Source organism: Coturnix japonica, chromosome Z (assembly GCF_001577835.2).
Source record: "Coturnix japonica isolate 7356 chromosome Z, Coturnix japonica 2.1, whole genome shotgun sequence".
Classification (NCBI taxonomy): Eukaryota; Metazoa; Chordata; class Aves; order Galliformes; family Phasianidae; genus Coturnix; species Coturnix japonica.
Window position 1 is genome coordinate 24,514,044 of NC_029547.1, and position 14,329 is coordinate 24,528,372.

At 36.2% G+C, this 14,329-nt stretch overlaps 1 protein-coding gene across 1 annotated transcript in view; it reads right to left on the reverse strand.

The window, feature by feature from the left end:
- Positions 1 to 372: 372 nt before the first annotated feature.
- The window catches only part of GLIS3 (GLIS family zinc finger 3), a 47,249-nt gene continuing 33,292 nt past the window's right edge, over positions 373 to 14,329 (reverse strand). Inside the window, exons 2-3 of the mRNA XM_015848919.2 lie at positions 4,404 to 4,611; positions 373 to 1,621 (exon numbers count right to left, since the gene is read on the reverse strand). Coding sequence (XP_015704405.1) covers positions 412 to 1,621; positions 4,404 to 4,534 — 1,341 coding nt within the window. The 5' untranslated portion in view covers positions 4,535 to 4,611 and the 3' untranslated portion in view covers positions 373 to 411. The remainder of the gene's footprint in view (positions 1,622 to 4,403; positions 4,612 to 14,329) is intronic.

Below are 14,329 nucleotides of genomic sequence, written 5' to 3' on the forward strand. Positions count from 1 at the left end.
TAAATTTAAGAGTGAAGACTGAGATGATAGCTCCTCTCTAAAGACAGGCACTTTAAAATTAGAAAAATTATATTTAAAAAATCCTCTACTTAATTTATAAGCAAACCTCTAGAATAAGTCAGAAATCACAAAAATGAAACAGTCAAAGAGACAAACAGAAATTTACATTTCAGAACTTTACATTTCATAGCAATTTTTTTCTTTTTTTCTTTTTTCTCAAGTAAGTAACAATCAGTAGTTATTCCTCAAAAAATATATAAATTCATTGTTTCCTTAGGAAAAATAATAATAATAATTGTCAAACATTATCTGTCAGCACACATCAATTTAAAGAATACTTTCCTTTTCTACCTAAATGGAAATATGGAACAGACCCTTATTCATACAGATTACCTAAAAATCCCCACAGCATTACCTAGAAGAAGCAGAATTAAACCTTCTGAGCATTCTTGTAAGTAATTGTCTTTTAAGGGTAAGAGAGGAAGAATTCAGACTTACTGTGCATTTGTTCGGCTTCTCTCCTGAGTGAACTCTCATGTGAATCAGCAGTTTATACCTAGCATTGAATGGCTTGAGCCTTCTTGGACAGCCCGCCCAGAAGCACGTGAAGTCTTCTCCCTTCCTCTGGTCTATATGAATCTTCTCAATGTGTCGCACAAGTTCCTCTTGCTGGTCATATAGCATGTTACAATCAATCCAACGACAGCCGTGCTTGCCATTAAAGTCATCCAGGTCTCCATCTTCTTCAGGCTGTGGGTCTGGAGCAGAAGGAGGCACGGGCAGAGAGTGCATATGAGGGAGGCTGTGAGGAAGCTGGTGCTGGTGAGCATGGTATGGTGGTGGTGGCCCTTGTGGAGTAGGTGGCAGCAGTGGGGTTGGAGGAGGCATATCAATAGTGTGACCTGAGAAGTCATCCAGTTGTTCATTTTTCAGGACACCCACTGCTTGGCTGTCCATGGGAAACATGCCCTGCTGGATCACCATGTTAGTCATCATATCTGTCTGCAGGCTGATTTGCTCCAGCTGCTGCATTCGCTGGTACTCACCAGCCCCATTCTCAATAAACTCTGGGATGGTAATGTTGCAATTAGCCATGAGAAGGCCTTTCTGGTAAGCTGGGACAGGGCAGTTTTGGGGTATACAGCTGCCTCTCACTCCCAGAAAATGCCCATAGACCTCAGGCTGTGGGGAAACATTACATGGTGAAGTCCTGGAGCTGTTGATGTAAGCCACTAAAGAAGTAGGGGACGTACGAATGATTGTATTGAAGTCAATCCCAATGCCATCGGACAGAGGAGACAGAGAGAGTGCTTTCTTTTTGGAGTGGGTAGATTGAGACTGGGAAGATGAATTACAAGCACTAGGATTAGGGGAGTGGCTATTTTCCATGCCAAGTATGTAGGATGGTAATGGGCTAGATACACAGTTACTGGACACAGATGTTGCAGGTGGAAAATTTAATAAGTCCCCCAGCACACTGCCATTTCGTAAACCTTGATCAGGTGGAGGAGAGTGAAGTATCCCATACTCATGTGACCACTCTTGCTTAACAGTCAAAGTGAACTGACTTTCTGACAAGCCTGATGTTGTAGAGTCCAGAGTCTTGTGTGAAAACAGTGACCTGAAACAAAGGCATAATAAAAAAAAGTAAGCAGTTATACTCTTGAATAGTACAAATTTAATGTGTGTGTACTGCTGTAGAGTAGTTCTTCCATCTTCATACACACTTAAAACTAAAAAAAAAAGTAACGTATAAGTTCTTCCTAACTTCAAGTGCTTGCATTTTTGCATTCTCCATTAATGTAAAAGGAGGTATACACAGTCAGTGTACATGTAAAACTTAACTTTAAAACTTAAATTTTTTTGAAAAGTTCATGTAAGTGTAAATGGGTTTTAGCTTCTGAAGACAAAGCACTATGCTCTTGCCTTGTATGAAGCTTGCTGATTTGAGATGTCTATTATTTTTTGCTAGCAAGGAAGGGGAAGAAAACTTAATAAAGAATAACTGCCTAACCTTTATGACTTTGCCAATTGTAATTTATATAAATATTAATATATACAGAAATAAATGATTATATAGATTATATCTAACTTTAGGAAGCAAACAAAATGCATTAATAATGTAGAAGAACGAGCTATATATACCTGACCCCAAAACACTAGAGGATGACCCTGAGCCTCCACTTCTGTTTTTTACAAGAGGGTACAAGTGGGGCATCCTCTCCACCTGCAGTGTAGATCACAATTTATTTTTTTTTAACATCTCGGCTGCCCAGACTGACGCACAGGGTACTGAATGAACTATCTTCTGTTGTTTAATTTGTTTAAAAGCTTGATGTTGCTCAGGCATTCATGTGAAATTATTCTTCTTCCAGGCCACTTAATAGAAAGAGCTTATAGTCAGAATGTAATCTGGAATATGAATTCTCCAAAAATCCATAATGCCTAAGAAAGGTTGTGCTTCTTTTTTTTTTTTTTTTCTAGCTGGGAGAAACAAATCTGCTGTCTTACAGATCACATCCATAGTGATCTGATGACATCCAACATAACTGACTCCTCTGAAAAGGGGTGTGGGAAAGTCAAAAAAGATGAAGATTTTTTCTCTTTTGGTGTATATACAAAAGTATGATATTAATTGTAGTAAACTACAGTTTAGTAAACTTTGCCTTCTCATGCCTGTCAGTAAAAATCAAGACAAGACATTTTGTTTTGAGTCAATTCAACCTACAGTCTGTTTTGGACTGAACTACTACAGCACAGGTCATTATGCATCCTGAAAAGCACAATGTAGAGAAGGTTCCTAGCCTGTAACAGATTATGGAGTTAGTTTAAGCAGCCAGCTTAGGCAAACACAGTTTAATGCTAAAACAATTTTAAAAAGTGTTTACACAATCTTTGAATTAAAATCTAACTTGAAACTTGTTTTGCCCTAAATTGAGAGGAAAATTGCTGAAATAGACATTCTTTGTATGACAAACTGATTTTATAGTCTTCATTGATAAATCATTAAAAGAGACTCTAGAAACACTAGAACCTGAAATCTGCCAGAGTTTCAACTTCAGGTCACCCTTAGTAAATGTTTCTTTAAAATAAAAACGTATAACTCAGTGTTGACATAGTACACACAGCCATACATTCACATAAATAGAAGAAACACTACAGGCACACTTAAAACTTCTGAGTACTATGTAGGTAATAATACCCTAATGATATTTACATTCCATCATTTCTATTCTGCCATAAAGGCATGTTTCTGGAGCTGTCATTTTTTACTAGCTTAGCAGTGGATGGTTTTCCCTGGCATGTTTATAAAGAAGGCAAAATTCATTTTCCAAGTTGTCCCAGAGGACTCAGATTTCACTACTGAAGAGACAGAAATAGAACAGATCAGAATATCTCAATCTAGAAGAGACCCACAAGGATCATCCAATCCAACACATCCCAGAATATTACAGATTGTAGCAAGGTTTTCTTCCAGTTACATAATAACAGCTTTGATTATTTCAAGACCATTCCTTAGCTTTCAATAAAGTGATATAGTAAAATGTTAATAGTTTAGAGAATAAGGTATCATTTGTGAACAAGATTACTTATATTTTAGGCTCAAAAGGCAACTACTGCTCAAGTCACATCTACAGAATTCACCATGTGGTTTCTGATATAACTCTTAAAATTATTTTTTTCACTGTATTTTTAACTAAAGCACAGGGATGTGCTTACTGTACCTGTATGGAGGCTATCTAAACAACTGTTTTCCCTTCACTCATGTTTGTTCTACTCATAGCGATGACCTCAAAATTTAATGGAGCATATGGAACATATTCTGTTAACTGCTCATTCAGTGCATATAGGGAACAACTGATACAATTAACTTAATGATTCAAACGATTTGAAAGCAAACATAGCTGGTGAGGAGAAAAATATTAGTGGGGTATCAGTTATTTTATCAGACATCATTGTCACTTGGTCAGCATCAGCATAACAGTCTTAATATTATGGCAAGCTTAAAATACATAACTTCCCAAGAAGATGTAACATTTAAAATATTTCTACTTTTCCCTCGATATTTTCAGTCTCTGGCTTTTTTTTTTTTTTTTTTTTTTTTTTCCCCCCCCCCAAAATATGCTTCAGTGATTATAAGGTCTTCATCTAAGAAAAAAAACCCTATCAAACACGGAAAAGTTCTAGCCACATTTCCTCCTTGATATGAATTATCCAAAATACTGTGATTACATATATAAATTAGTTTGAATTAAATTTGTCATGGCATAACAGAGCAACATTTAGGTCATTATATCAGAAAGGCTACATTTAAATGATAGGAAAATTATTATTAATAATAATAATAAAAACAAAAACAGCTCTTCTTTAAATACTGAAAAGAAAAAATGTTAACTCAGGACCTTGTATTTGATGGAGGAATACTTATGCTGGAAACATCCATAGACCTCTGCAAGTGAGGGCTGATCTGGTTGCATGCTCTTGAAACTTGACTAGCAGGAGACAAAACAGGTCCCAGCTGATGAACTGTCATGGGACTGCTGGTGATTACTAGATTGCTGCGGCTGCTTTTTCCAATGGACTTGCACTGGGATCCATAACCAAGACCCCCTAAAAGCAAAAAAAAGGCAGGTTAGTATTCATCTCCCATGAGCACATAATGAGATCACAGAATTCACAGCGTTTGTACAACAGGAATAGTGACTGGAAGTGAGTTTCTTCAGAGGAGAATGAAACGGAGGTTCAACACAAGGATTCTGCAAACTTCTCCTAACACAAAAAGCAATGCTCCAGATAAGATGAATGATGCACATTTAAACCATGTTGAAGCACATGAACTAAAAACCAGATATCATTGATAAACACTAGAAAAAAAACACCACTGAAACACTCTGGGAGCACAGTCAGCTCTCAAGTGAAGGACTGGCAAATTATAACAGACCTTGCCCCGTGGAATAAGAGAGAGAAGAAAAGGAGGTTGCAGGAAAACCACTTTGTATTGTGCAGAATCTCACGGCTCTAAGAAGCCGAAAGTCATTCCATCACTCCTACCACTGTCTTATCAAAAGGAAGAGGACTACAGGCATGCATGCAAATTGAGACCACTGTGATAGGTCTGCATAGATACTGCATAGTTTTCCTGGCAGTAGAGAGCTACAGCTGCAACCCCACATTCCTCACAGGCCTAGAGAGAGGACTTGGAGCTGGATCAGAAAAGCATCCTGGGCTTCCATTAGAAGGCCACAATCTGCTGTCAGTCACTGCTGCCATGACTCAAAATTGATGGCTGCTATACAGTAACATGGGACAATTAGATAGGAGTAGCTGGCAAGTGGAATACAACTGCAGAACACTCCGTGTACTTTGTGATCTGACTTAGGCAGTTTTATTCCCCTTAGTTAAAACACATAAAAATGGGGAAGTTATAATTAGGTAATTCTCATTTCTAGAAGCTTCTCTGTGTTCAGACTACTACCCAGAGCAGGATAGCAGTATCAGGACAAACAGTGAAAAGTACTTAAAGAATTATAAGCAGGTTTTTTTTCTTTGTTGTACAATTCACTCATATTTCACAAGTGTTTTCAAATGGCTTGAGAACTCCATAAAGAAGTACATAAAGGCACTCACAACCCTCATAGTCACAAGAAGGAGCTGGGTTTATCTTAAAATTCCATTATTCACCATAGCAATTTCAGATGATAGTTTCTATTTTTAAAAAAGAAAACAAGACCTGTTTCAGAGGTCTGTACTTTCTCATTTTCTTCTTCTCTTTGACAAACCACTGATTTCTCACATGTATATAAGGAGTACATATATGATCCTCAAACCAGTCTGTCCTTCAAAGATGTTAGAATTTGATGGCATTATATACTGCCAAAATGTACTTCTTGGGATGAAGTATGTCAGCTCTTTTTAACAAACACAACTTTCTCATTGCTACTATTCAGAAATGTATGTTAAGAATGTTTCAACTAGTTGAAAAATTAAGCATAAGGAACGACAGCAACATTTTGGAACCTAAACAGAAATTTAACTCGAAGGACTGGACACTTCCAAGGGAAAATGTGTATGCAGAATTGCTTGTGCTGCGTTTAACTTCATTTAGGGTACCAGAAAAGCAGCTTTTAATCTTTGTGGGATTACTCTGTGTTTTTGACAAAGATGTTAAATTAAATCAAAAGAATAAGAAAAGGCAATTTATTTTCTTTCTTGTGCAGTAATTTTGCATTTTGAACTTCTTACAGCTGAATCAGTAGTAGAGGGTGCTAGAAGAAAACCAGACAGCAAAATTATTAAGAAAAAAGGATAAGCTGACCTAAGTAATAATATGAATGCTTCCTCATATTATTTTAGCATGACACATTCACATCACATAAAATATACAATGCTATATGTGTGCATATTATGTATGTCAGCTTTATTAAGGAAGGTATTGTCATTATCTGGAAACAAAAACATTCTATGATATAGCATATGTAAGGCAGTGAAAATGCGAGAAAAATATAGGAAACTGCACCTGCAGCTCAAAAGGCCAACTGTATCCTGAGTTGCACCAAAAGAAGCATGACCTACAGGTTGGGAGAGGTGATTCTGCTCCTCTGGTCTCATGAGACCCCAGCTGGAGTACTGTGTCCACTTCTGGGGCCTCCAACACAAGAAAGACATGGAGCTGTTGGAGAAGGTCCAGAGGAGGGCTGCAAAGATGAATGGAGGGCTGGAGCATCTCCCCTACAAGGACAGGCTGAGAGAGATTCTATTCAGACTAGAAGAGAGAAGGATCCAGGGGGAACTTTATTGCAACCTTCCAGTACTTGAAATGGGGCCTTCAGGAAAGATGGGGGGGACTTTTCATAAGAGCATGTAGCTCTAGGATGAGGGGAAATGACTTTAAACTGAAAGAAAGTAGATTTAGACCAGATACTAGGAAGAAATTACTTACTATGAATGTGGTGAAACACTGGGACATGTTACCCAGTGAGGTTGTGGATGCCCCCTCCCTGGAAGCATTCAAGGCCAGGCTAGACAAGGCTTTGAGCAACCTGGTCTAGTGAAAGGAATCCCTGCCTGTAGCAGAGGGATCAGAATTAGATGATCTTAAAGGTCTCTTCCAATGCAAACTATTCTGTGATTCTAAGACTGTATGAACATCTGTTTTTGACACTAAAATACAGCTGGGAAGCTTGTAGGGTTTATTGCTTAGATAAGACAGCAAAATGCTATTTAACTTGAGTAAAGCTGTTCTGATTCTTTCCTAGATAATAACCTAATGCCCTTCACACAAGTCACTTTCTACAAGTTTTTATAATAACTACCATACCTGGTTTATTATATTTAGGAAATCAAAAATCTATGTACTTGTCTGATCCTCATTTGGGGGCAGGCTAGCATAGTCCATTCAAATGACAGTCTGCAACCACAAAACTAGATCACTAACTATCCATGATTAAACATGAGCTTCTTGGAATGTCGATATCAGCGGGAAAACAAAACAAAACAAAACAAAACAAACAAACAAAAAAACCACCACAAACAACAAAAAAAATCAGAAAAGGCAGTAATGACAATGTAGTTCTGTTGTAATTCTATTCCCAATACATCCCAGTTTCCCTTGCATTTTTGCTCTTATTATCAGTGTATAAACTGCCCACTCAGTGACGCTCAGGATGAAAGCCAAAGATACTTTGTATACCTGTCATTGAAACAGAAAAATGAGAAACAGTATTTTAGAAAGATTTTATTTCTGGGACGACAGACAAAACCTAGAGTAGAACTCTGACCCTAATAAACATTTGTCAAAGCATTTCTCTGATTCAGAAACACAATGAAATTTTTTTTTATTCTTTATGTCATCAATAAGCATTTGTTTTTATAAGTAAAAAATGAGCATTCTTCAGTTAAAAGGAAAAGAGAGAGAGAATCAAGAAAGATCCTATAATCAACTCCCACCATTCAGAGACTGTAATGTAAATGACTAATGCTAACAAAGTCATAACATTTTATCAAGTTTCACAGAGGTGAATATGTGCTACAAGAGCACCATCAGTATTTCATCTGTGCCCTGTGGGTCACCAAGCAGTATTAATTTGATGAGACACAAGCAGACAACCATAGGTGTGTTGAGCTAAGCCAGAACTTAGAAGATACGAAGCTTATGCTGGCTTTGATCCAGCTGCAGGAGTACAGACCGCATCTGAATCAGCACAAAGTTTAACGGGAGCAGTGTGGACACTTGAGATGGCTGGAATAAGGTAAGCTGTCATAAAATGTGCTCAAAAACTTTGAATAAACTTGAACAGGCAGAATAACTAGGTCCTGGACAAACATTTGGCATTTCATACACACAATGCCCTCAGTCCTGAAGCCTGAAAAGTCTGGTTCAGTGGAAGAACAATTAGGAACTCCCTAAAGTCTTGAATGCACATAAGCGGAGATGAATGGGAAGCTCTCTGGAGGACATCAGAAGGTTTTGACTGACACTAGGGATTCTGAGAAAAATACATGGAAGGTGCATTTATGATGAGCGAAATAACTTTTCTTATACACTAAGATTTATATCAGGAGATAGCTTAATAACTGCAACAGTATTGTAAAACAGAACAGGAGAAGGAATCGAGCCCAAGTGGCATGACAGGAAGAGCTGCAAATAATTAGAACATCATTTATTCCAAAGAAACATATTACACATAAACTAAAAAATAAAATAAAATAAAATAAAAAACAAACAAACAAAAAAAAAACACACACAATATTTATCAATGACTAACAGTAAAAGATAACAAGTATAAACAGTAAAAATATTTTATGGAAATATTTCACTTCCTCATTCCTTGGTTTGCCTATTTTCCTTATTTATTCTCTATAGTTGGTTAATAGATAAGCTTCACTCATCCTTGACATGCAAAAATATTTCACCACAAAACTTCTGAAGAATGTTCAAAGAACACATAAAAATATGATTAGTTTAATTTTGGGCACACTGATTTTCATCCTAATTCATATCGCTGTCATACTTTTTGGAGACAGAGACCAAGATGAAGTTTCTATGTAAACACATAATAATACTGATTGATAAACGTTTTCTTTACCTAATTCACCAAACCAACAGTAGTAACTCACTAATTGTGTCAAGTAATTCATGTTATACAATGAAACTGCTTCATCTATACTTTGTAATTTTAAACTATGCTTCCTGTGTATAAATGACAATACAATAAAAACATTCACCAGTAGAAAAAGAAGCACAGCCAGCAGTCAAAAACTGTCCTTCTCTCCTATGCTCTCATCAGAGTCGATATGGAGTACAGCATACTGTTTTGCATTCCCAGCACAAAAAAAAGAAGGATCTGTTAGAGTGAGTCCAGAGGAGGCCACAAGGATCATTATAGGGCTGAGGTACCTCTCCTGCCAGGAGATGCTGAGAGAGTTGGGGAGCACATGGAGAAGAGAATGCTCTAGGGAGACACTATTGTAGCCTTTTATATACTCCTTTCATAAACAAGTCTTACAGGAAAGATGGAAAAGATTTTTTCCAGGACCTGTAGTGACAGGACAAGGAGCAATAGTTTTTATTTGAGAGAGAGTACATTTAGACTGAATATAAGAAATGAAGGAACTGCCTGGAGATGTTGCAGACATCTGGATGTGTTCAAACTTGGGTTGGAGGAGGCTTTGAACAGCCTGATCTAGTGAAAGATGTCCCTGTCCATTGCTGGGAAGCTGGAACAGGATGATCTTTAAAGGCCCCTTGAGCCCTGTAGGTGAGCCACATAAAATTCTGTCAGAGCTATGCTAAGCTTGAACAACTTTTATGCAGAAAACAATCTGCAAATCATCACAGTACAATGAAATTACTAAACCATTACCCTTCTTAAAACAAACAAATAAACAAGAAAAACACCTCTATGGTTTTAACCCAATCTCCTGGATTTGATCTTAGCTCACAACTCACTTAGGACTAGTAATGCTTTGTTAATAAGAAATTTCCTCTAAAACCTCAGGCAGTGGACACGCTGAACAGTGAGGTAGAAAGACCATTACTTTGACTGGTATTGGCAATTCCCAGGTGTGCAACTGTTTGCAGATGCTTAATCTTCACAATCAAGAAAAATAATCTGGAGGAAATACACTCAACAGAATTACATGTATGCCACATTGTCTTATGAGAAAATATTATGTGTGCACTGTGGAAGCTCTCCATGCCTTGAAACTTGTAGTTTCTTTATTATCAGGGTACGCTTTGTAAATTGACTTGTACCAATTTCCAATGTTATTTGTCATTCATTGTATGAAGTAATCAAGCGTGTACTTTCAGACTATTGTGAGACAAAAGAGACTGACAAAGCACAATTAAAAACAATGTCTCCCTTCAAGTGGAACCAGGGTAAAAAATTATCCAGAACTGACCAGTGAAAACAATACCTTGCAGGTAATTAACTCAGCTGGTTTAAAGCAGACAGCAATGAGATCACCTATGGAACAATTTAACCATGGAATTTAATCGAATGAAAACAGTGGTCTCTTAATGGCTAAACTAAGAATATATTATGAAACAGTTAGGTTCAGGAAAGTTCCATCTGAAAACACATACTGTAAAACAAAGATTTTTCAATTAACGACTTCTATAATATCGCATGATAAGTAGAATCAGTTTTGTTTAAAAGAGGAAAGCCTCCCATTTATTAAAAAGTTATCTTGAAAGCTGTTTTGTTTTCCTCTTTTGCATAAAATGTAGGAAGTTATCATTTAACTACTGCACAAACCAGTAAATGTTTAACTGGATTAAAATATAAATGTTCTAGTTGTAATGGGTAACTCCTTACTTGTTATAAGTAGATTATTCTGTTCTATCTCTTTTCCTTAAAGGATTAACTGTATTTATACGCTTCTGCTTTTGTCAGTTTTAAGACTAGGTTTTACATACTGTATGTGCTCTTCTACAAAAGAAAACACACTGCTCTATGTCTTTGGTCTATGATACTACTTCTGTGTCATGTGCATTACTCATATAGCTTTAGTAAGTTTCTACCTGCTAAACTTAGTCTGATAATTTAGTCTGCCTTTCTGAAAAAACAAATACATACAAGAGAACTGCAATGGAATCAGAGATAGCACCACCTATTTTCAGTCCCACTGGGAAAATAGTCCTTGCATCTAACCTAAAAGAACACAGATCATATGTCTGTGTCTGTATATGCATGAGAGCACAGACTGTTGGCTTCTTTTTCAGATGAATTGTGAGTGGCACTATTGAAGTGGCAAACAACAACAAAAAATACAGTATTGTTAAAACTTCCTGATACATTATGTATGATACAACTCCAGATAAAATCTATAGAGAAATACTTTGCCCATTAGGCAGTGTTGCACTTAACTGAAAAAATAAAGCTGGCTGATTTCAGCAGTGGTTTTGGAATACTTCTTCACTGATATCACCTGACTACAATGAAGAATTATCACGTACTAATGAATCACCACAAAGACACTACAAAGCAGGATTAGGCAATCATTACCTGGATGAAACACTTTTGGAAAGAATTAATTTACTTTCAACTTCTGTAAAATCTGCACTAAATTAGAAGAGAAATATGTCACCTTACTGAAGACCAGCCAGCTAAGAAAACACCTTAGAAAAACAATTATTCAGATCCTGTAACAGTTCATTTCCCACAGAAACTTCCTTCTTATACTTCTTCAACCTTTAGTAAAATATGCATTATTTCTTTCTATCAGAAATACATCCTTACCATTTTTTTTCCATTATATTCCTGAAATTCTTCCCCTAATTTTAATTAAATGATGATCAAATGAGATATTTTCTGTTGTCTCCACATGCTTAGTGTTTTAGAAAATGGCAAGTGGATATACTCAGCTGGTTTAGACTTCCTTAACACCAGTGAATTATCACAGGTTAGCTGTAAGGAAAGCCTGCTACCAGATGCACAGATGTCCTTAGCAGAGGATGGCTCTAACTCTCTCACAGGCCAGGTCTCACTCTTGGAACATAAGAGCCATTTCATCCCATGATCCAATACAAAGCACAATTTAAGAAAAAAATAAAACAACAACAACAAAATAGAACAAAACAAAACAAAAAACAAACAAACAACAAAAAAAAAAACCAACAAAAACAAACCCCAACCAACTTCCACCGACAAAAACCATGTAGTAAAGGCTCTGTCAAACATTAAAGTGCAATCCCATGTAAAGAACTCTTTACAGATGGCCTGAGTTATTTAACCACTACTTCTCAGGAAAGCCAGGAGAGAATTCTCTTCAAGAGAATGAAACACACAAGCAGGAGGAAAAAAGAATAAATGCCAACTAGCTGAATAGTGATAATAAATAAGAACAGGAGGCAAATGTTCACGTAGAAAGAACTGCAGAAACAAGTTCTTGGAGTACTCAAGTAGGAGTGCAAGTGACTTGCAATAGCATTCAGTTTGCTTTTCCTTCCTAGATTAAGTCAATTGTTCAAGGATAACTAAACCGTACTTTTAAAAATTGCCTTGTCCCTGAGTTTCTGAGCAGTACAAAGAAGCAATTTTCTATCTTTTCTTGTATTAAAAACAAGATACCGTTTAATGTTGTTTCTTTTAACTGATAATGTGACAACTTTATCCTAGTTGTCAGTTTAACTAGGCAGAAATAACGAGCCAACATAACGTATGTATTCTAAGAAGCTTTGTACTCAGCTAATTAGTTTAACCATTGCTTTCACGGTTCATTTAAAAGTTTCATGCTTCATTAAATACCAATGCATTTCACCACCTCAGAAAAACTTGTCAGTAAAAATACAATTGTCTTTTTAAGCAGTAATCTTGTTAACTGATATATACATTTCAAGCATGTCTATCAGACATCATCAAAATCTGAACTTCTGCAATTGCAAAGCAGTATGCAAATCTCTTTTCATACACAGCAGGAAACTTCTGGCTGAAAAAAAAGCACTTTGAAAGAAAAAATACATTGTTTTTGATGTATACTATTTTAATCATTTTAAAACTTGCTATACTGATCTCTGTTTGTTCCACCTTCATGACAATCAATTCAAAATTAACATGGTTGTTTTGATTTCTTTATTTTTTAAAGACTGTAAGTTAAAAATTCAGAAAGGTATGTCAATAAAGCATAAAGAGATTATTCTCTATTATGAAGGTGTACCCACATATGTAAAATATGCATTTTATCAATTTAGAATATATGAAATTATACTAAATTACTTATTCAGAGTCCAATTGTGTAAATTCCATGAATTCTCTAGAAACTTCTTCTACTGTGTTCTCAGTTAGATTTGTTCTATGAAATGTATGGTCAATATAGGCATACAGTAATAACAAAATGAAAAGTCATGACATTTTAGATTTCTTAAAAGCTGAAATGTTATTACATTATGACTCAATTAAAGCCTTCCACTTGTCCTTCCACACTGCAAGTCAATGAGAGGCAAGTCCTGGGAAAATTATACCAACAGCCACAAATATTTAAAACTCGTGTTGTCACTACATGCTTCCACTCTTCTCAAAGCCTTCAATATTCTTCTTCTAAATTTATTATTTAAATAACCCAAGGAGTGGTTGTTAATTGAAATTTCCCAGGTCCTTAGTTGTTGTGACCAAAAATAAAAGATTTAAAACAAAAAACAAAAACAAAAAAAAAAAACCTAATTCTTTTTAGTCAAAGTGAGTCCATCTATCTTTTGCAAAGCCAGGGTAGTAAAAGGGAGGATTAAGGTCACTTTAATGGCTCAGGTTCCACAAAGAAAACTCCACTCCATGCCTTGAGCTGCCATTTTTGTCAAAACTGATTTCCAGAGAATTTGTTAAGAGGATGCTCCTGTGTTAGGACGGTTAGGCATCCCAAGTTGGACACTAAATAAGGTCTGATGCGAAGACATCAGAAACCATAGTGTCATGCCAACACACTGGAGAGTACATGTGCCTATAAGTGTTGGAAAGAATTGTTCATGGACAAAGAGATATAAAAAGAAAAAATGTATGTGCTTTTCACTCTGAGCTGAAGCACCTTTGTTAAAGGGTAGAAAAATATGCAAATGCTCCTCAAGCAACATTAAATAACCAAGCCTGCAAGCAGATATGAATGAATATTGGCAGTCAGTGATTGGCACAGTTTTCAGTCCCTAAATGTGAATGGCCAGATGTCCACCCCAGCTATTCTCTTATTCCCCTCCCTTAACAGCACAGGGCCAGAAAGCAGCATGGAGAAAAGATAACAACAGTTAAAAAGAAAAAGAAAAAGAAAAAGAAAAAGAAAAAGAAAAAGAAAAAGAAAAAGAAAAAGAAAAAGAAAAAGAAAAAGAAAAAGAAAAAGA